This window comes from Sporothrix brasiliensis (assembly GCF_000820605.1).
Source record: "Sporothrix brasiliensis 5110 chromosome Unknown Cont20, whole genome shotgun sequence".
Taxonomy (NCBI): domain Eukaryota; kingdom Fungi; phylum Ascomycota; class Sordariomycetes; order Ophiostomatales; family Ophiostomataceae; genus Sporothrix; species Sporothrix brasiliensis.
The window spans coordinates 3,147,561-3,167,928 of record NW_024467139.1 but is presented as its reverse complement, the minus strand read 5'-3'; the positions used below and the strand labels follow the sequence as shown (position 1 = coordinate 3,167,928).

Here is a 20,368-nt window from a genome sequence, read left to right as displayed (position 1 = left end):
AGACGGCCGTCTTCTCAAATCGCTTCCAAAGTACGCCGTATAACCAAAAAAAAAAAAAAAAGATAGTCAAACTGGATCCCACATAATGACACCGACAACAGATCCAGGTCACTACCTACGTGACCTCCCCCATGATGTATCCAGCGACGTTGCTGTTGCGGCCCTGCGGTCCGGCCGGTAGCTGCTTGATCGCACTGGCCAATTTACGGCCCTCCGTCAGGCGCTGCATCTCACGCCTGTTCTGCGCGTGGTCGTATTCGTCAATCTGCCGCCGCTGGGCCACTTGAATGGAGCTGACCTGCTGCGCGGTGTTCACCTGGTCCTCCGACCGCTGCTGCTCGTAGGTCAGCAGCATCCGCTGCTTGCGGTCCTCCAGCTCGAGCATCCGCTCGCCTTGCTGCCGCTTGAAGTTGAGCTCGGCCGCGTGCTCGGATTCGCGCTGCCGCGCCCTGGCCTGCATCGCTTCCATGTCGGCTGCGGCTCTGCGCCGCGAAGCCATGAGTTCCGCGTGCGCGCGCTGATTCGTCGCCTCGATCTCGGCGGCCGCACGCTGCTGGACGACGAGGACGTCCCCCGCGGCGCGTATGCGTTCGGCCTCCACCTGCGCTTCGGCGGCTGCAATGGCCTTTTGTCGCACCGTCTGCTGTTCCATCTCGGCGCGCTCCTTCATGGCCCGCATCTCCTCGCGCCGTGTCCGTTCCGTCAGCTCCGCCAGCTCCTCGGCGTGCCGCCGCGCCAGCGCCCGGTCGCGTTCCTCGGCCTGGGCGCGCTCGAGCCGGGCCTGGCGGTCGCGTTCAATCTCCATCAGCTCGTCAGGCACGCTCACGGCACCGGGAGGCTGTGGGCCCGACTGCGCATAGTACAGGTCTTCGGCTCGGTTGCTCTTCAAGACGCGCACAAGTTGGTCTCGTACGGCCGCCGGCAGCTGCAGCACAAGCTGGGCGTACATGGTGGGCGAATATACGAGGTTGCCCTGCTGAAACCGGTTGAATGGGCTGTTGACATACTTGTACAGCCCGGCCTTTAGGAGAGCCCTGGTCGTCGCCACGGGGTCGCTTGCCTCCAGGGCCAAGAGAAGCGGCGTCTTGCCTTCGGAGCGCAGCTGAATGTCGCTACCGTGGTCCAGGAGGAATGTCATGCATTGTTCGAGTGCTTTGAGCCGCGATCCCGCCAACGCGGCCCCGTCGGAACCGTGCTGGCAGATTTCAGCCAGGGCGCTGCGACCATCGTACTCCGGACAGGGAAAGTCGACATCGTGCTTGTTCTTCACGAGAATCTTGAGCGCCGCGAGGTTCAGCGTCTTGGCAGCAAGATGCAATGAGCCGTCGTTCCTGGTGGGCTCCAATTCCAAGATATCGGTCATCATCTCCACGGCCCTCACGCCGCCGGCCTGGACGGCCATAATAAGTGGCGTGTGATTGTTGTAGTCGGCCACGTCGACGTCGGCACCCGCGCGGATGAGCGACTTCACGAGATCAGCTCGTTGACTCTGAATGGCGAGCATGATGGGCGAGGTCATCGATAGGCTTGAAACGAAGTTGACGTTGCTGCCACGTTCAATCAGGAGGTTGATTACTGCGCTGCTGATTTTCTTTTGTGGTTGGAGGAGCGCCCAGAAGAGTAGAGTCACAGGCTCGTCGCTGTCTACATCCGGCGTGGTGTGAGCCGCCACCAATTGGTCGTGGTAGTAGCCTGCATCCAAAAGAGCCTCGAGGATGCGAACGGACCGGGGGTACTGGGACAGGGCCAGCGACAAGACGGGCGCACGGTCGGGGTGCTCGAACAAGACATCTAGGCCATTCTCAGCACCCTGAATTCTTTCCTCGCGGAAGAGCTCAATGAGGCGCACTATGTCGTCCTCTGAAACACCGGATTCGAAAATGTACGAAAAGGCCATCGCCTTCGACTCGGCGCTTGGGTTGAGCTTAAGAAGCTGCTGGACAAGGTCGGCATCGCCCAATTTGGCTGCCGCTTGGAGAGGCTCGCCTTTGTTGACGTTCACATTGGCGCCGTTCTCGACAAGCAGCTGAACAAATTGCCTTGCAATGGCACTGTTGTCGGATTCGCCTGCGCACTCGCTCACACAGAGCGCAAGCACGTGGCCGAGGTCGCTGCTCTTAGCACCTTTCCCAAAGAGCAGTCGGGCCGTGTCAAGTCCCTCTTGGGTCATCCACACGTTTGCCCTTGACGGATCCAAAGCGCCGGCCAATGCAGAACCGAGGTGGGATGCTGATACCGTCGACAATGTTGTGCATAGCTCGAGAATTTCGATACTGGACCGGCAGGCAGCATTGACCAGGGCCTGGCAGCCATCGGCGACTGGCGAGGCACCGTGCTCGAGGAGAAGCCGGATGAGTCCTACATTTGGTTTTCCTTCTTTGACGGCTTTGTTGAGCGCAATGTGAACGGCCTCGGTCGGCTGCAGGCCGGCCGCAAAGAGCCACTGGATGATCTGATAGCGCAGCTCACTCTTCAGCATCCAGCTAATTTTGAGAGAGCGGGCCAGGGTGTCCTGGGATGGGCCTCCTACAGCTGGAAGATTCTTTTTCGTTATCGCGCCTGTGTCGTCCACAATGTTCAGCAGAAGCCTGAGCGTCGCCATGAAGCCATGTCGCGTACTTGTCCGGATGGCTTCTCCGTCATTGTAGTTGGTGTCGGCACCATTCTGGAGCAGGAGACGGACAAGACCAACGCCGTCGTCTCCGTAACCAGCTGACGTGGCAAGTTCTTTATCAACGACCATTCCAGAGACGCCGTGACTCAAGAGAAGGGAGAATGTGGCCTCGCGCGCATTGAGGTCGTCGACTGCACCGGCCTCTTGAAACCCGCGAGACAAGGTCTCTGGCGTAATTTCCGACCGGCTTTTCAGGAGTGTCTGTAGGACATCCGACGCCCCAGACCTGCATGCCGCAATAAACGCTTGGCTGTCATTGTGGTCCGCCCTAGCGTCGTATGATACGAGCAAGTCGCAGAGGTCGAGGTCGGCGTCCGAGGCGGCGACCACTAGGGCATCCGACACGGCAGATCCAGTTGCACCAGCCTCCAGAATCTGTTTGCTCATCGCCAACCGCGTCGGCGTCTTTGGTGTTGTCATCACTTCGTACAAAGCCGAATTGAGAACCTCAACGTCAAACGCTTTCGCCGACAAAAGTACAGCCACCAGGTCGGGTGTCTTGGATCGGGCTGCAGAGAGGAGGGCAGCGCCTTGGTTGCCGTCCGCGGCGGAGGCCAAGGTCCTGATGAGGGGATGATCTTCCGGAAAGTGGACGACGGCGTGATTCAGCGTCACATTGACCTCGGACGCAGGAACACCAGCTTGCAGCAGCATTTTCGCCACGGCTAACCGGTCCATGGTGTCTGTGATGTTAAAGATGCGCGGGATGGTCTTGATGAGCGAGGCCTGGCTTGGTTGGCGGCTGAGTAGCATTTCGACAATCTGGACAACGGGCGCAGCTACGGCATGGCCAAGTGCGTCGGCGTTGTGCGCGTTGACATCGGCACCGGCAGCCAAGAGCACCTGAACAACAGAAAGTATGCGCTCTTGAGGCGGGGCCTTGACAGAAGTCACCACTTCGGAGACGAGCAGGGCGTCGAGCTGCTGTTTCATGTCGCTGTCCGCGAAACGGAGAAGAGTTTTCAGTTTAATCGCTTTAGCGGCTGTTGATGGATGGCTGGAGAGGCAGTTGAGTCCGTGCAAGAGCGTATCTCTGTTGGCTGTCTTTGTGGCCAGGAGCCGTTGCAGAATGTCATCGTTGGGCGAGGAGGCAGCCAAAGCAACAGCCTCACCCCCGTTGTAGTTGATGTCGGCTTCGCCTTGTACCAAGAGCATCTCGACAAGCTCCATGTCTAGCGCCGGCTGGCTTATGGTATGAATCAGGAGTTCAGATACAGCAGCACGCTCATCGCCGACGCCAGCACCGAGGAGCAGGTGGACGACCTGCCGCCGGGTGTGAACGTCGACGAGGGTCTCTGTCTGGGACAAAGCGGCAGCCAGAGCTTGTTTGGTCGGAGTGCCCTTGTGCAGCAGGTCCTGCATCAAGTCGACATCGCCGTTTGCCACAGCAGAGATGAGCGAGGCGTTAATGTCAGCATTGGCTCTGAGCAGCGCCGAGATGAGGCGCTGGTCGCGGGCCTGTGGTGGCTCTTGGATCGCCTTTTGGAGGGTCTCCGTGATGACCGGTCCCGAGAAGCCGGTTCTCAAAAACATGTCGGTCATTTCGTATCGTTGGTCGGCAGGGAGGTGAAAGATGTCGGGAAAGGCCTTGGCCAAGGTATTCGGCGAGGGCCGCTGAGGGCGCGAGTACAGCATGGCGGCGACCATGTCAAAGTTGGCTGCCTGAACGGCCATCCGCAAGGCCGCACCGTCTTTGTGGTCGACCGAGGCCGTGTGGTGTTGCTGGTGGATGGCGGGCTGTCTGTGCGCCATTCTTGTGTCATCTGGCGGGCCAACGTCGATGTGTTCTGGGTAAAATGGTGTAAGCAAGAGTCTGACCGAGTTTACATCGCCTGCTGCGGTTACTTCGATGAGGTAGTCATTGAGACGGGCACCGCCCGCCCCTTTGCGGAGGAGGAGGAGAAGCAGCTCGAAACGCTCTTCGTTGCTGACGTTCTTGGGGAGATACGTGATGCACTTTGAGGCCAGCTGGGGGCTCACGGCGACAGCTTCGGAGAAGAGAATCTTGGCCAAATCCATTTGTTTTTGAGCCAGGGAGCGACGTAGGACAGCGGCGTTGTTGTACTCGACGGACGCGCCGTAGTCTGCCAGGAGAGAAGCCATGGCGGAGAAGTTGGTTATGCACGACTGTGCTAGATGGTGCGCGACGATGTCACCGTGTGCGCCGGCGCAAAGCAGAATCTCTGCCATCGCCATCTTGTCGTTTGGCAGGACTGTGGGGTGCTCAAAAAGAAGCTTAAAGGCACCGTTGACCGACGAGGTATGCGGTGGGTGCATGCCAGTGACAATGGCCAGCGCAATGTCGGGACGGCACGAATTGATGGCTGCACAGAGGGCGGCGGCCTTGTCGTAGTTGCCATCGGCGGCCGAGCGGCTCAGATGCATGACATTCTCGATGCACCCATGCTTGGCAGCATCGACCATGGCCAGTGATAGGTCGGAGGCATCTGGCCGGCCGTCTGATGCGAGCAAGAGGCCGACCAGGTCAGCATTGGCATCCGCGGAGCAGAGCTGGCGGAACGCATCCAGGCCGGCGGTCGTATTGGCCACACCGGCACCATAGCGGAGCAGGTGTTTGACCATCTCGGGGTGGCCCGACCGGATGGCCGCGGGGAGAGCGGAGTCCAGGGTCATGGGGTCGGCATAGGGGACCAGAACGGCAACCAGATCCGGGTTGTTGAGCTCAATGACACGCTGCAGCAAGCGGCTGCGCTCCAAGGACTCAATGCTGCGGCGACGGGTGAGCTTGTTGACCTTGACCTTGGTGTCGACAACGTTGACGTTGCCGCCGACGGCCGTGAGCTTTACAACCAAGGACTCGGCAAGGGCAGCCGAGCCACCTTGGCCGATATGCTCTTCGAGGGCGGCAAAGATCTCGGCAGGCGTCCATTCTTTTCGTTTGGATGTTGTGAATGCTCGCATGAGCGTGGGTGGCCGCTGGCCTTCGGCGGCCACACGCCTCTGTCTGAGCAGCTTCTCTGCGTCGTCGTCGTCAAAGGGCGTGCGAACGCTGTATGGCTGCAATGGTTTTCTGAGTGGAGTGACGGGAGGCGGCGAGTGGACGCCCAGATCGGCTCCGATGGCCCCCAATCGCTGCAGCCGGGCAGTGGCGCTGACGCTGGACGCATCCATCTCAACGGCGGCCGGGACGGCCATTTTTGTAACCCCACACGCTGGGACGCAGCCTTGGTTCGATCAAAAGGAATTCCAAGGGTGCGAACTATTGTATGTCCAGTATGTCCAGTATGTCCAGTATGTCCAGTATGTCCATGAATCGGAGCTGCCCAGTGCGCAACGAGGCGTTATTAGGACATTGGGTATGTTGAGAACGAGACCGATGCGTGCGCGTGTCTAAAAACACGCGCTGTGAAGGCAGTTGGGCCAAATAAAAGGAGCTAGAGACAAAGGAAACAGAAATGCAGAGATACGGGCCACAAAAGAATATTGAACACTCAAAAAGGCCCTCCAAAGTACGAAAGAAGACTTGGATACTTGGATGTTAGGGGACAAAAGACGCCAAGCAGCGCACAAGAAAGGCCGGCTGTACCACCAAGGCGGGGGGGGGGGGGGGGCCGGGCAGGTTTATGCGAGTGCGGCTACGCTGCTCGAGTAAGGACAAAATCGGGGGCAGACAGAGCGGCCACGATCGGAAACATGTGGCTTGCTGCAGATCGTCGGGAATGTGCCAAGAGTGTAGAGAAAGCGAGGCGACGAGTAGAAGAGATGGGAGACGAGGTGTGCAATAGTGAGAGATGTGAGGTGCAAGCCGTCGGCGAGGATGGGAAGGCGACAAAATCAGGAGACGACAAAACAAGATGTAAGAAAGGGACGAAGAGGGGGACAAATTGGAGACGGGCGAGGCTCAGCCTCGTGGTCGATTTTGGATGACTTCGTAGCGCGGGCGTCTGATAGGCGACAGATGCCAGCCGAGGAGAAAGCGTGCGGGAGCGGTTATGCACAACGGGCGGTTAGTGCAGGAGAGATGATTGTCGTATGTTGTTGAGTTGTAGGTTGCAGAAAGAGGATATTAATAGAGCTCGAAGACGGCCGAGAAGACGGAGATCGGACGAGACGTGGAAAGAGGAGTTGGGGTTTCAGAGGGGGAAAGGGGAAGGAGCGGCAGGAGCTGTCATTCCAACCCAAAGGAAGAAGTTGCGACTAGGTAGGATAAGAAAGTCCAATAGTAAATAAGAAAGAGCGAATGAATAAGGTGTAAATGCATGATCGAACGCACAAAGGGAAAGAGCGAGGCGCAGGCAAGACGAGGCACAAGGAAAGAGGCGACGCCAAGTACGGCGTTGGGGTTAAGAAGAAGCGCCTTGATAAAAACTCGCGGCCTAGGCTCGTCTTGGGCTTTGGGAGGACGCCCACAATAGTGCCAATAATACGAGGTTCTGGGATGCTGGCACCAGACCCGGCCTTGAACTAAAAGTACATCAAACCAGCCGGCGTCACGTCACGGGAACTTGCGCGGACGGCTTCCTCTCTTTTGCCTCCCTTTTGCCAGGCACTCAGGCACGACCAATGTGACGGTGGATGGAGGGTTTAGCGCACGAATTATCAAGCTCTTCGTCTTCCAGGGAGTGAACCGTCGGTTAGCGGCTTCACAGTGAGGAATGTCGGTTGGGTGGCGTTTCTGGAACAGCAAAACGCACCAAACATAAACATACCAAACACACCAACTGCACCGCCTCGCCTGCTCTGGGCGTAGCATTAGGCTATGTTACGCCACAGACGCATTCAAGGTAGCAAAGAAACGACTCTGTGAGTGAACGAGCGTAATTGATTATGAAAAGGCAGCTTGATAACTGGCAAGATTCTAAGATGCCGTGTAATCGCCAATGCTAAGCTTCTTTGTCCCAAAGTGGGATAAAGGTCCAAGAGGCAGTGGAGCTCGAACGTGGCACTAGTGTCATTCAATGCAAGGCAGGTGCGCCCGCTTCGAATTGTGTCCAAAGAGCTCTCCGTCTCGCGACTCCATAAGCTTGAAGAATACTTCATGCAAATTATCTTCTTTTACCGTGATATGCTCCGTAGTCTTAACAGCTGCAGAATGCAGGGGGCTACCCTTCCTCTTCTTCTCCAACATGCCCCCTGAGCCCCCTTGTCAACCACTGACGCAGGTCAGATTCCAGGCATCAGCATTTCTTGTTCCCCTTTCCTCGGCGCCCTATCCGCGTGGATTCTCCGGGGTGTTCCACCGTCTTTCCAAAAATAAACCAGACATCGCATGTTCTAACCAGAAAAGAGCACCATGCAGGCCCAAGGCGGCGCGGTAAGGTTGCAAGTCGTGATCTGCGCGGCACGGTGTTGATACCGACTCCCTCGCCCGTGACATAATTATATGTGATGTATCACGTGACACGTCGCAAGCTTTAGAGTTTGGCTTTTCGCAAGGACCACTGAAAATACGTCACTTTTGGCGCTCCAATTGCATTCTGCACTATCAACGGAAAGTATGAAAAAAAATTGTCATGAACGAATTCAATCTATGGATATATAGCAAGGTATATAACAGAGACAAGTACGTTTTTTTCTGTTTCATTTTTTTGTTGGTTCGTGCCTGTATTTATTTTGTATTTTGTATGTATTTGTCTTTTCCCCTCCATTTCCTTCTATGCGGAAGCAGCGTTGGCGACAAGCTGCTGAAGGGCGGGCGGGTTGGCACCGACGATCTCGCCCGTCTTCTTCTCGTCGACAAAGGCCAGGAAGGTGGGCATGGCGCGGATGCCCTGCTCCTGGGCGACCTCGGGAACGGCGTCAACGTCGATTTTGGCAAAGTAGATGTTGGCGAAGTTGGGATCTTCGGAGAGCCTGAAGGTTGTCAGCAGGCAATCAGACCAGAGCAGTGTACTTGCACTGTAGAGAGAAAGGAAAGAGAGGAAAGACTCACTTCTCAAAGATGGGCGAGATGATCTTGCAGGGGCCGCACCAAACGGCATGGAAGTCAACAAGAACGACTCTGTTCACCTTGCGGATGCTGGCAAACTCCTCGTAGGTCTTGATCTCGTGGACAGTCATGTTGGGCGAAGAGGCGTGGAAGGCGCGGGACGCGGTAGATCTGGTAAGCGGAGTGGTAGCGAAGCGGGATGCGATCGTTGGACGAGCAGTAGTAGAAAGTCGGTTGAAGAGCGTGCGTGATGCAGACATGTTGAGAAAAAAGAAGGGAGAAAAAAAGAAGAGAGGTTTGTCAAAGAATGGGGCAGGAGGTCGACGCTATATACAAAACTGCGTCGCATACACGTTTCCCGTTTACTGGGCAGAGGCGAGGGGCCGTGGAAGGCACGGGGGGAGGGGTCGATTGGCTCAGGGCAGGAACCGTCTGCCAGCGAGCCAGCTTAGAAAAGATTAGATGGCGTGCAGTGACAATGGATGGAGCTGGAAGGTGGCAGGAGCGACCGCGTTTCGATTAGCAAGCACGACCGGCGGTGGACGGCTGGCAGAATGGAGTGCAAGAAAATCCCGAGCTTGGAGCTTTGCACCATTTGGAATGCGCGACATGCTGCCATTCTGCCGAAAGGCGGGGACGCCGACCCAGCGCAACGAGGCGTGTGTGTGTCTAACGTGCTCCGTAATCCATTGTCAGTCAACGCCTGGCGCGACGCAGTTACAGAAGGCTGAGTCCGACAGAGTGCTGTGCCAGCTTTTTCTTCCAGGAAGGCACCAGAACGGCGGGGAATTATCGTGCCGGGTTTTGGGTGTTGGCTCTGGGTAGGCTAGTCCCAATACGGCAATCGCCAGAGGCTGCTGTTTCCAAATCACAGCGCCCATTTTCGGGCATGGTTAGGTAAGCTGGGCCTCTGTAAATTTAGTGAGCAACGGCCCCTTTTAGCGTAGCAGGCGTTGCCCGTTGACAAATAGCCTCGACTGCCAAAAACAGCAGCAACCACCTACGATTTCCCTTCTGGGACATACGATGATCTCGACGATATTGTAATCTGTGTTTTGCCGTGATGCAACTTTTGGCTTTGAGCAGCTGGCTTGTCTTGCCAAGCGAAAATAGGGACAACTCAAGCTCCTTTGAGAATTGCGTCGGCTGCATTCGTGGACAGTCACGTAATGACAGCACAACAAAGCAGTTGTTCGTCTGATCCGGTTTGAGGCTTGCAGAAAAGCAGGGCAAACAAGGACAGATAATAGCAGCACCTGTATATCGTACAGAAGATGTAAGGCTGTCAGAAGATCCGTGGCCGTATTCCAGTTTACATGCTGAGAGCGGGAGTGGCGGTGCGGCGCCGTCTTGGATCTACCGCCAGCCTTATGTGTACACGTACAGCGAAATATGGCGCCCGGTGTACGAGACAAAAGCCTGGAAGGAATGCAGGCCGTTCGCAAAGAGTAGACTGTTCTCGATACGTAGGTGACACTCCGTGGCCGAACAAGCACGGCTTCGCCATGTTAGCTGTTGGAATTCCCGTTCCGGGAATGGATTCGCCATATATTTCCGAAGAGGGGTTCACCGTGATTGCGAACGTAGCTTCGAGGAGGGACGTGATTTTGGTGTGCTCTGACACCTTTTGGTAGTTTTGGTGCGTTTGATAGCGCAGGCCGGGATGTTGATTGGGCAGAAGTGGTGATATGGCAGATGTCGCTACCGCAACCCCGGTTTGCGACATCAGTCGCCGGTATTTTGGGTCCATGCAGCCACGAGCCATGCCGGGACCCGCGTGGCAGTCATCGCGAGAGCGGCCGCATTGCTTTCGTGGGGAAATATAAATACAAAATGGAAACTCTGCTTGATTTTGAGTATGGTGTACGGCGTGCTGTCGCAGCCTCTATGATATTGCCTATACAGACAGCAATACAATATAATGGCCGCCATCACATCTTCGGACACCGTCGTGGCGGCTGACGTCGCGGCTCACGCCGCCGCCGCCGCCGCCACACCTACTAAACGCTCGTTCCGGTCCTTCATCTGGGACACCGACACACACCTCAAGACCCCCGAAGAGCGCCGCCTGCTGCGGAAGCTCGACTCGGCCATTCTGACCGTCGGCTGCCTCGGCTTCTTCATGAAGTACCTCGACCAGGGCAACCTCGCCAATGCCTACGTCTCGGGTCTCCAGGAGGACCTGCACATGTACGGCAACCAGTACACGTACGCCACGTCCGTCTACACGGTCGCCTATGCCGTCATGCAGATCCCCAGCACGCTCATCATCCAGCGCGTGCCGCCGCGGCTCTGGCTGACGGCCATGGAGGTCGGCTGGGGCATCTGGACGTTTGCGCAGGCCGGGATGCACACGACGGGGCAGCTGTATGCCTTCCGGTTCCTGGTCGGCCTGTTTGAGAGCTCGTTTTTCCCCGCCATGCTGTACCTGCTCGGCACCTGGTACACCAAGACCGAGACGGCCAAGCGCATTGCGCTGTTCCACATGACCGCGCCGCTGGGCACGGCGTTTGGCGGCTACATGCAGGCGGCCGTGTACAACAACCTGGACGGCGTGCACGGGCTGGCCGGCTGGCGCTGGCTGTACATTGTGTGCGGCAGCATGACGGTGCCCGTGGGCATTGCCACCTTTTTCTTGCTGCCGGACACGCCGTTCCGCACGCAGGCGTGGTACTTGACGCCGGCGGAGCGCGAACTGGCCATTGCGCGGGTCAACCGGGAGGGCAAAGCGGCGCCGGCCAAGATCAACCTGGCCATGTTCAAGCGGATCTTGTCGTCGTGGAAGTGGTATCTCTTTACTCTAGGCTATTTGGTGAGTTGCCGGGTGTGTGTGTGTGTGTTTGTGTGTGTGTGTCTAATTTGTACAAATCTAACTTGTATAGCTCTACGGCGAATCGTGTGGCGGCAACGGCTACTTTGGCATCTGGCTCAAGTCCGAGGGCTTCTCCGTCGCCAAGCGCAACCTCATCCCGACGGGCACGGCCTTGATTTCCGGTACCTGTGTCGTCCTCTGGGGCTTTCTGTCCGACTACACAGGCAGTCGCTTCGCCTTTGTGCTCATCCCGCTCATCTTGACTCTCCTGCCCAATGGCATCCTCGCCTTTTGGTCCTCCAACATTCATTTTCTCGAGTTTGCCTTTTTGACCGTCAACATCCACTTGATGACGGCTGTATAGTGAGCCTCCTATCCCCCTTGCGCTCTTTTCGCGGCTGCTTCTCTGCTCTCCTTACTCACCACTCCAGTTACACGTGGGCCAACGAGGTCTGCGCCGCCGACAACGAGCAACGCGCCGTCGTCATCAGCAGCATGAACGGCTTCCAGTACGCCGTCGCCGCCTGGCTGCCCATCGTCATCTTCCCGCAAACCACCGCCCCGACCTTCCGCCGCGGCTTTCCCACGACCTTTGGTCTCGTGATTGCGGCCATCTTTGCTGTCCTTGCCATCCAGTACATGATTGTGCGTGACCGGAAACGTGCGGCGGCCGAGGCCGAACGGCGGCCGTCGACCGACTCGGAAGAGGGCGAGCTGTCTCGCGAGCAAGCGCTTGTCCCCGGTAAGGACGAAAAAGTGCAAGTATAGTGTTGGCATCAGTGTGCAGAAAGTCATGTGGCTGAGGGGTGTTTCGTATATAAGCAAGTTGTCCAAATCTCTGGTTCTCCAGAATGTACATGGGAATGATTAACGCAATTTGCGACGTATTTAAATATTTAATTTAATCATCTTTTGATATGCTTTGTCCGCGAGCCAATATACGTGTGTTTTTCGACCTAAAGGTGTAGTCTATAGTCTGGGCCGGTATATCAGACTGACCAGGTCGTGGTGCGTGTCGAATGTTTGTGATCTTGAACTGCAATGCAGACACGCCCATTGCAATGAAACCAATACTGTTGAAGCTGCTTGTATTAGCGCCGTGGTGAAGATGGATCATTTTATTTCGGTACAACGTTGTTTCTCGGGTGGACGTAGCACATAAAACACTCATTGTCCCGCTGTTTTTCCACGTACGGCCATAGATAAAGGACAATACGGGATCCCGTCCGCTCTCCCCTAGTCAAACCTTTAATCGGCGGATTAGTAGTTGGGTCGGTGACGACCAGCGAATACCCGCTGCTGTACGTTTTTTTTGTTCTTTTTTTTTGTGTGTGTTTTAAAACAAAATGCTTCTGTTCGTACCACCTTCATTTATCGTCTCACTGTATGTACAATGTCCAGCCTCTGCACCAACGTCCCACATGTCTACAGCTTCGCCTTGATGGCTGCATCCTGCGCAATCAGCCGCCGCCAGTACTTGTCCTTCAGCCCCAGAATAGCCAGCCCCTGCGCCGCCCACTTGTCGTCCCAGCGCGGCAGTGCATATCCGTCGGTGCCCGGTGCCGGCCGCCCGGCAAAGTCGACGAGCCAGTTAAAGTACACCTCAAAGTCCGGGGCGATGGCGTGGAAGGCGTTGGTGGGTCCGAGCCTGGCGACGCGGTCGGTCTCCCAGGCGCGTTGGTCCTCGGCAGTAGGCAGTGGAATGCCGTTCCGGCCGGCGTAGTAGCGGGCGACGGCGACGGCCTGGTACTCGTAGACGCGGAACGAGAGGCCCGCCTTGACCTGGCCAATGAGGGTGAGGGACGGGTCGTCAATCGAAAAGACGTGCTGGTAGAAGCCGGCGACACGGTTCTCGGGCGTGGTCGGGTTGGGATGCAAAAAGGGGTACTGCAGACGGTAGCCCGTGGCAAAGAGAACGTAGTCAATGCCGTCGATGCGATGGTCGTCGCTGAACACCACGTTCACCTTCCCGTCGGCCGATGCCTCAACGGCCTTGACGGTCGTGTGGAGGCGCACATTGGGCAGGCGGTACACGGCGTCGAGCACAGGGTTCTTGTTGCGCACGGCCACCTCGAGCTTGCCGCTCACAATGCCGTGCAGGTCCTGGATAAAGTCGGACGCCGACACGTTGCCGCCCACCACCAGGACCCGCTTGTCGGCGTACTTGGCCGCCTTGCGGTACGACTTGCTGTGCTCGAAGCGGCCGGGCAGTTGCTTGGACACCTCGATCAGGTTGTCAATGGCCGGCACAAAGGGTACATGGTAGTGGCCCGACGCCACCACCACCGCATCAAAGGCCTCTGTCCACCAGTAGTCGTGCGGCTTGCCTCGGTACAGAAGGCCCGACCGCCGCAGCGTCAGCACCCACTCCTTGCCGCGCTTGTCGACCTTTTCGACCGTCGTCCGCAGCGTGACCAGCGACAGGTACGGCTTGAACAGGTCCTCGATCCAGTTGGTGATCACGCCGTACGGCCGCGACGGGTTGTTGTGTCCGAACCGCTCAATCGACACGGGCGAGTTAACCACAGGGAACGGCGTGTGTGTAAAGGCCATCGACTCGGCACCCACGTTGCTGTCGAGGTCCCAATACAGTGCCGAGCGGGCGTAGTGGTCTGGCGCGCTGGCGGGCGTAAACGCGGGCAGCTCGGATGAGGACACAGGTGGTTTGCGCGTCTGGTCCGAGGGCACGCCTGTCGTCGTGGGAAACGTGTCAGGCTCGGCATCGTAATGCCAGAGACCGCCAACCTGGTCGCGGCGGTCAAACACGCGGATCGTGTCAAACGACTTTTCTGACGCGAGTGCATGTGTGGCCGCAAGGCCAGACGGGCCGGCGCCGATCACGGCTACTCGACGATAACGAGGGGCCATGGTGTTGTATGTGACAGATTGTATGATGATAGGCAGGCGGATAGAGACAAAACAATGTAGAGGTGCGAACACAGCCACGATATCGTCAATGGTTGCGAGCGATATGGTTTCCTTTATAAGAGCTCAAACATTGCAGCGCTCGAGCTTGCGATCTCGGGGCGGACCACCACTGTGATACCTGTCCATCGGCACGCTCGTTTCGCTCGTTCACTGACCTCGCTCGTCATCCCACCTGGGCTCATGCACGCTTCTCGCGTGTTTGCTTGTCCGACCCCCGCTCAAGGTTTGGCGGAACTGCAATGCTGTTAACAAAAACCCGCCGAAAAGCGAATGGAAATGCTCCGAATACATATCGGGCCCCATTATTTGCAAGTAACGGCGAGCACGGCGACGACGCGGAGATGGCGCGATTCGAAGCCTCATCGTTTTTCGTGGGCGGCCGGGCTGCAGTGAGCCACTCACAGGCGCCCGTCAGCAAAAACGTCATTCGGCGCCAGGCTGAGCAAAGCAGAGCAGAACCAGCGAAAGCAAGAAAAAGCGTGGGAGCTGGAGATGATGCCTTTATCAGAAGTGACCATGCCCTGTCCACGTTTGTCCGGGCCGGAGAGACAAGAAAGTGGATCGGCAGGGACGGCATTATTTGTGTGGTAGTGTGGTTGTGGTAGTGTGGTTGCGTTGATTGACATTGAGAGAATTCGATAGATGTCAGTCGGGTGTATGTCGTATATGTGGGGCAGATTAAACTGTACCTCAACGGTCCTCTCCGGACCGGACACCAATTCCGATGCTGTGTTGCCCATACTGGATAGCCGTCGTGGGACACACAAACGAACACAATGGAGACAAAAGCCGTATATGCAGAGCGACGTCTGGGGAAATCATGCACGATATCGCCAAAAAAAAAATAGTAGTCAAATGTGTATATCAAAATCAAAGCCGTACGTATGTACGCAAAGGGTATCTAGCAAATAATATGAGGCGGCAAAGGCAACAAAATAAGGCCGACCTGGGCCGCAACGGAAGAAAGGTACCAAAATACAAACGAACCGCAAGACACGAACGCAGAAAGGGGCAAACACCGGGGTTTAACGATACAAGAGGGGAAGAATGGATGAGCAGAGACAACGGGAGCAGCAAGCAGACGGCACGGCGGCGCGAGGTTGCTAGATTTTTGATGATACTTTTTTTGGGTGTCCCTACGCCAGGGTTGGGGTTTTCCGTATGTTTTTTGGGCGCTTTGATTTTGTTGGTATATTTTTGTCGTATTTCATATTCTTTTCCTTTTGTTTTTGCGTTTTGTTGGTTCTCTGGCGTACGAATTGTGTTTTTCGTGTTTTCTTTTATTCGTTTTTTTGTTTCTTATTTTGGTAAGACGTGAAAGGAAATGGTTTGAAATGAGCGAATGTAGTTGGTATCGAAGACGTCAAAGGAAATGCTGAAGAGCGGTTGGTTGTCGATCCGGAGTACATCGAGACCGTATCATTTTGTCATAGCCATCGTGTCATGCTTGCTTGCTGTTGGAGCTCGTATCTCCTGTTCGCCTCTCCATCTCTCACGCACCTTACCCTGACTTGCCGTAATTCCTCACCTTGGTTGTCAGACACTTTCGCGCAAAGGGGGCCCAAAGCCTAGAACAATGGTTCACGCGACCGGCCGGCCTTGGCGTCGACCGAGTTCCGCGGCGACGGCGTGATCTCCAGCAGTTTGGCACTGCCGGCGCTGATATGGCGAGCATGGCCTCGTCCAAGATTTACGCTTGTAGCGCGCTGCAAGCCAGCCTCTTCCTCTTTAAACTCGCTGCTTGTTTGGCTGATGGGGCTTGCCATGCTCACAGGGCTGATGGGACTGTCAACGGGGTTCTCGGACCGGTCCATGCCCTTTTCGCCATCGGAGAACGAAGTCATCAGAACCTCGCGGCTCTGGATTAGATTGGCACGGTGTGACATCACAAAAGCAGCATCAACCCGTTTTTCGTTAACGGAACCCCAGCGTGGATCAACACCGTCGCCATTGACGGTATCGAGCTCGTCGTCGCTAGACGGAAGCATATCGCCCGTCGACTCTCTCTGCATAATAGCCCGCGACCCACCACCGGTTGAGCTGTGAGCAAGACGGCTGAGATACTCGTCATCCAGCACGATGCTCGACTCGTCGTCGTCCATGTGCTGAGCACAAGACACGGCCATGGTGCCGTGTGCAGAAGAGACCAATTCGGCTTCGGTCGGCGACACGGCAGGCTGCTGGCCATGTGTGCTCCCGTTTGAAGGCCACGACCGCTCGCGATGATGTTGGTGGGTTGCTGTCTTTTGGAACGAGTGCGAGACACTGTCCAGCGATGGCTGCATCTGTGACACCCGGCGGCGTGACGCCGTGCGGCCCGACAGCCAAGAGCCCTCGGAGTCGATTGACGCTAGGGATAGTGACTGCTGCGGCTCTGGCGACGGCTCGGTCTCCTCCATTTGGAGCCACGACGTCGGGGTGTCCCGCGTTCCGTTGGTCGTGCTGTTGTTGCCCATGCTCGTGCTGTCAAACGACGGCGGCTGTTGCGGGGCCTCGTGAAAGCCGGTCGGCATCAGGATAATCGACTCGTCGTCTCCACTGTTGTTGACAAAGCTAGAGTTCCGAGTGGGCGAGGAGCTGTAGACCGCTCCTTGTGTAACCATCTGCGCCTGAATAGGAGACACTGCTTCTTGCACCTCCGGCGACTGAATGCGCGACACTGGAGGAGACTTGAGAAAGTCAGGTAGGTCTTCACGGAAACGAGAGAGAGTGCGCTTCGGAACCAGGCCGGTCACCTTCATAGGGTGAGGTTTTGTAGGACGTGCAGCCTTTGCAGACGAGTTGACAGATGCAGTGGACGCAAAATAGCCCCCTGCCATCCCCGCTGCAGTTTCTGCCGCTGCAAAGCTAGATGACTCCTCAACCAGAGTCTGAGAGGGGTTCCGCAGGTGGCTGTGAGGGACAGCGTCAAAATTATGCAGAGATCTTTGAATCGAAGACTGGGCAGCCATCGAATCTCGAGATAAATTTGCAAACGACGATTGTCCTTGTGGGGTCCGCTTGGATCTCGACCTCCATCGGAAAAGAGCGCCAAGGGAGCCCCATGTTAGAGACCCTCGGCGGACTAGCCCACTGTTGGACGGCTTACGGACGACAGTGGCATTGGTCTTGGCAACAGTCTCAGAGTCTTCTTTTATCGATGATGCGCTAGACATGCGTCTTCTTATTCTAGCGAGTCGTCTAAGCATGGACGGGGTCCGTGCTGGAAGTGCAGCAGCCTCTTGCCGGGGTGCGGTCAATTCCGGGGGTGATTCTGGGGGCTCAAACTGGACAGGTGCTGTGGGGATGCTATCTGGTCGGTGATACATATCAACCGGTGAGGGTATGCGCCTGGAATTCGAAGCTGACCCACTGTTGACAGCTGGCAAATCGGCCCCGTCCTGGCGATCAGCAGCAGACGGCGTGGAGTAATCGCCGCGCAGGTCCTGCGGAAGCGGGTCATCAATGTCGCGCTCGGGCCGCTCTTCGAGCATTATCGAGTTTCGTCCCGAAGGTGTGGACGGGGGTGGAGTGGGAGACTCGCGTCGAACGGCGGACGTCACGACGGCGGAGGTAGTGCCGGGTCCAAGTCCAACTGCTTCACGGCCAAGCACACCACGGGCCAATTCGGGCGATGACCGCGGCGCCGGCGCAAGTGGGCGCGCAGAGTTTGCGCCAGCTGGTTGCTCAGACTGCAAATGCCCTTGCTGCAGACGGTGCTTCTCGGCCTGTCGAGCTAGTCGGCGCGCAGCCCTTTCTTCATCCTGGACTCGTCTCCGGTCTCTTCGCCGCGCATCTCTCTCCATTAGTTCTCGCAGGTCGCTAGCGTTCATATCGTTCGCTAGATCGTCAACGCGCTTGTGCGCCGTTAGCGTCGCTTCGGGAATCGGTTTCGAAAGCTTTCTCTTTTGTGAAATACTGCGCGCAGGAAAATAGCCGCCACCGTTGCCTGGTGCGCTGGCCCTGGGTTGCGAGGCGTAGCGTAAAGTCGGCTTTGGTGCCAAAGCAGCAAAAGGCGAAATAACAAAGGCAACCTGGTCGGAGTCGGATGACATGGCCGAATCGATGGACTCGGCCATGGGCAATGAGATATCGCTCGGAAGCTTTCGAGCATATCGGGCGGCAACGCTGTTGGGATGGGCAACCCTCATTGTTTCTCGCTTCATAGGACGGCCGGCGGTCCACGATTCTGCTGCAGGCCGCGTGGGTGTAAAGTCACAGTTGTCGTTGGCGTTGCTGGGATTGCTCAAGGCCTTGATCTTGGCCTCGCGCGCGCGGTCGTCCGCATTTTTACGCCTCCTGCTGCTTTTCGTTCGCGACATACGTTGACGCCCATCGCGTTTGCTGTTGGAATGGTGCAGTGTTGGATTGCGCTCGATTTGGGCGGTATTGCCGCCAATGCCGTCAGTCGCTGAGCCATTGAGCGGGCCGCCATTAGCGTGAGGTGGCGAAGGGATAGATGGCTTGCGACGCGCCGCGCCCTTCCAGGTACCAGCGTTGCCAATCTCCAAGTTGTCGGCGCGGCCCGACTCAAAACTGTATGTGCGTATGCGGCGCTGGAGTTTGTTGGGTTCCGGACGTTGGTGTTTTCTACTGCTAGGACGTCGCCGGATCGGCGACGAAGAAATCGGGCCTGCAGCGACCGGTCCACTCGGCGCGGTGAAGCTTCGCGGCATTGCGGAAAAATCATCCACAGGTGAGCTGGCGCGACCTCGTTTCCGCCGGCTCTTTCGTTTGAACAGCCAGAGAGCCATTTTTGAGTTAAAAAGCTGGCTTGTTGGCCCAGCAGGCCGGCAGCCGGCAGTTTATAGTGTTCGCTGGAGCGTGGACAGAATGCGTCGATGTTCCAACTGGTGCTTCAATTGAGTGGTGGGAGTTCTAGTCGCAGATTCGGGCCTTTTCTGTCGCGGCTAGCGCTCATGGTGTCGACGAAGGTTAAGACGGTAGAGGTTTATGACTGCAGTCAGGGCGTACTGTTTGGAATGTGGGAAACGATTGTGCTGGCGTGAGGTAAAGACAGTTGAGTGTGGCGTCGTCGATAAGTGTGAACAAAAAATTATGAGAAGAAGAAAAGAAGCAGGGGAGGCGCAGGAAGAAACGAAGAACAGGAATACGAGGAAAGAAGAGCGATGGAGAATATGTTGTAGAGAGGGAGATGGGTCTAGCGGCGAGATTGAGATCTCCAGCGGCTTTCTTTTGCGGGTTGGTTTTGCATCCAACGGGGAGGGCTGGGTAATTGGGAGTAAAAGCTTTCCGGAATGGCTGAAGAACAGCCCCACCGTGGGTGAATGAGCGTAAAAATGCGCCGACAAAAAAAAGTCCCTTCGATGGGTTCAGTATCGTGTCAGGAATGGGAAGGAAATGTTTTGTGTCAGAGGCTGGGTTTCTTTTCTTAAAATAGTGACTGAGCAGTCCTTGGAAAGCGGCCAGTTTAGCGGGTCCCGACCGTGTCGTATCGTATTCCCGTCGTTCTTCGCCTCTGCAAATTGCCGTTCTGTACGGGTTGGGACCTGGTCCCTTATCCTCCTGCCTTGCCCACTTCACTTTTGCCAGCGGCAGTTCGGTATAACCTCAGGGTTAGTTGGCTTGCTAGAAGACGAAAGGTCCAGGAGGGCTATATCAGAGGCGTGTTAATGAAGTTGGCGTGTCGACAATTTATGCACTCTCTGCCGGTGGGCTCTCTGCTAGTGGGCTGTCGGAAGATGCTGCTATTTGGTAACATGAGGGCAGGCACAGAAAGCAGGAAATGAGACAGTCTGTCGAGTGATCGATTCAGCTGGAGAGGGGCAAGTGTCTGGTAAATGGGAAGGGCAGGGAGGAAAGACAAAATGTGCAAAAGAAAGTAATAGTGAGCTTGAAGACGATCAAGACGGCGAAACTGTAACCCAAAAACGTCAGCAGGTCGGGCGACACGGAGGGGTTGCATACATCTGTGTGTGCCAATGGAGAGGTCCGTTTGCTGGGTCACAGGGGATCGTCAGCCGTTCGAAGGACTTTTCGAATAGTTGAACTGGCTGCCTTGACAGACTAGAGTCTAGCTACTCCTGTTCCTCGAATTGGCTTTTCGCCTCCTCGTTCGCTTGGG

General features: G+C 56.5%; 6 protein-coding genes across 6 annotated transcripts; 1 reads left to right on the top strand and 5 right to left on the bottom strand.

Annotated features, from left to right (window-relative positions):
• Positions 1-115: 115 nt before the first annotated feature.
• Positions 116-5,830, bottom strand: SPBR_06323 (uncharacterized protein; the record flags this gene model as incomplete). Its single annotated transcript, XM_040764580.1, has 1 exon — positions 116-5,830. One exon carries the CDS (start codon positions 5,828-5,830, stop codon positions 116-118), a length of 5,715 nt encoding a protein of 1,904 aa, XP_040616865.1.
• Positions 5,831-8,289: 2,459 nt separating this feature from the next.
• Positions 8,290-8,695, bottom strand: SPBR_07985 (thioredoxin 1; the record flags this gene model as incomplete). The annotated part of the gene is made up of 2 exons (XM_040766236.1): positions 8,290-8,488; positions 8,568-8,695. 2 exons carry the CDS (start codon positions 8,693-8,695, stop codon positions 8,290-8,292), a joined length of 327 nt encoding a protein of 108 aa, XP_040616864.1.
• A 1,790-nt stretch (positions 8,696-10,485) lies between these two features.
• On the top strand, positions 10,486-12,144 carry SPBR_07060 (MFS transporter, ACS family, pantothenate transporter; the record flags this gene model as incomplete). The annotated part of the gene is made up of 3 exons (XM_040765315.1): positions 10,486-11,376; positions 11,447-11,739; positions 11,808-12,144. The coding sequence occupies 3 exons, from the start codon at positions 10,486-10,488 to the stop codon at positions 12,142-12,144; spliced, it is 1,521 nt and encodes a 506-aa protein (XP_040616863.1).
• Positions 12,145-12,801: 657 nt separating this feature from the next.
• SPBR_07219 (dimethylaniline monooxygenase) lies at positions 12,802-14,244 on the bottom strand (the record flags this gene model as incomplete). Its single annotated transcript, XM_040765473.1, has 1 exon — positions 12,802-14,244. One exon carries the CDS (start codon positions 14,242-14,244, stop codon positions 12,802-12,804), a length of 1,443 nt encoding a protein of 480 aa, XP_040616862.1.
• Positions 14,245-15,872: 1,628 nt separating this feature from the next.
• SPBR_07437 (uncharacterized protein) lies at positions 15,873-17,045 on the bottom strand (the record flags this gene model as incomplete). Its single annotated transcript, XM_040765691.1, has 1 exon — positions 15,873-17,045. The coding sequence occupies one exon, from the start codon at positions 17,043-17,045 to the stop codon at positions 15,873-15,875; it is 1,173 nt and encodes a 390-aa protein (XP_040616861.1).
• Positions 17,046-17,539: 494 nt separating this feature from the next.
• On the bottom strand, positions 17,540-18,959 carry SPBR_07240 (uncharacterized protein; the record flags this gene model as incomplete). The annotated part of the gene is made up of 2 exons (XM_040765494.1): positions 17,540-17,570; positions 17,653-18,959. 2 exons carry the CDS (start codon positions 18,957-18,959, stop codon positions 17,540-17,542), a joined length of 1,338 nt encoding a protein of 445 aa, XP_040616860.1.
• Between the last annotated feature and the right edge of the window lie 1,409 nt (positions 18,960-20,368).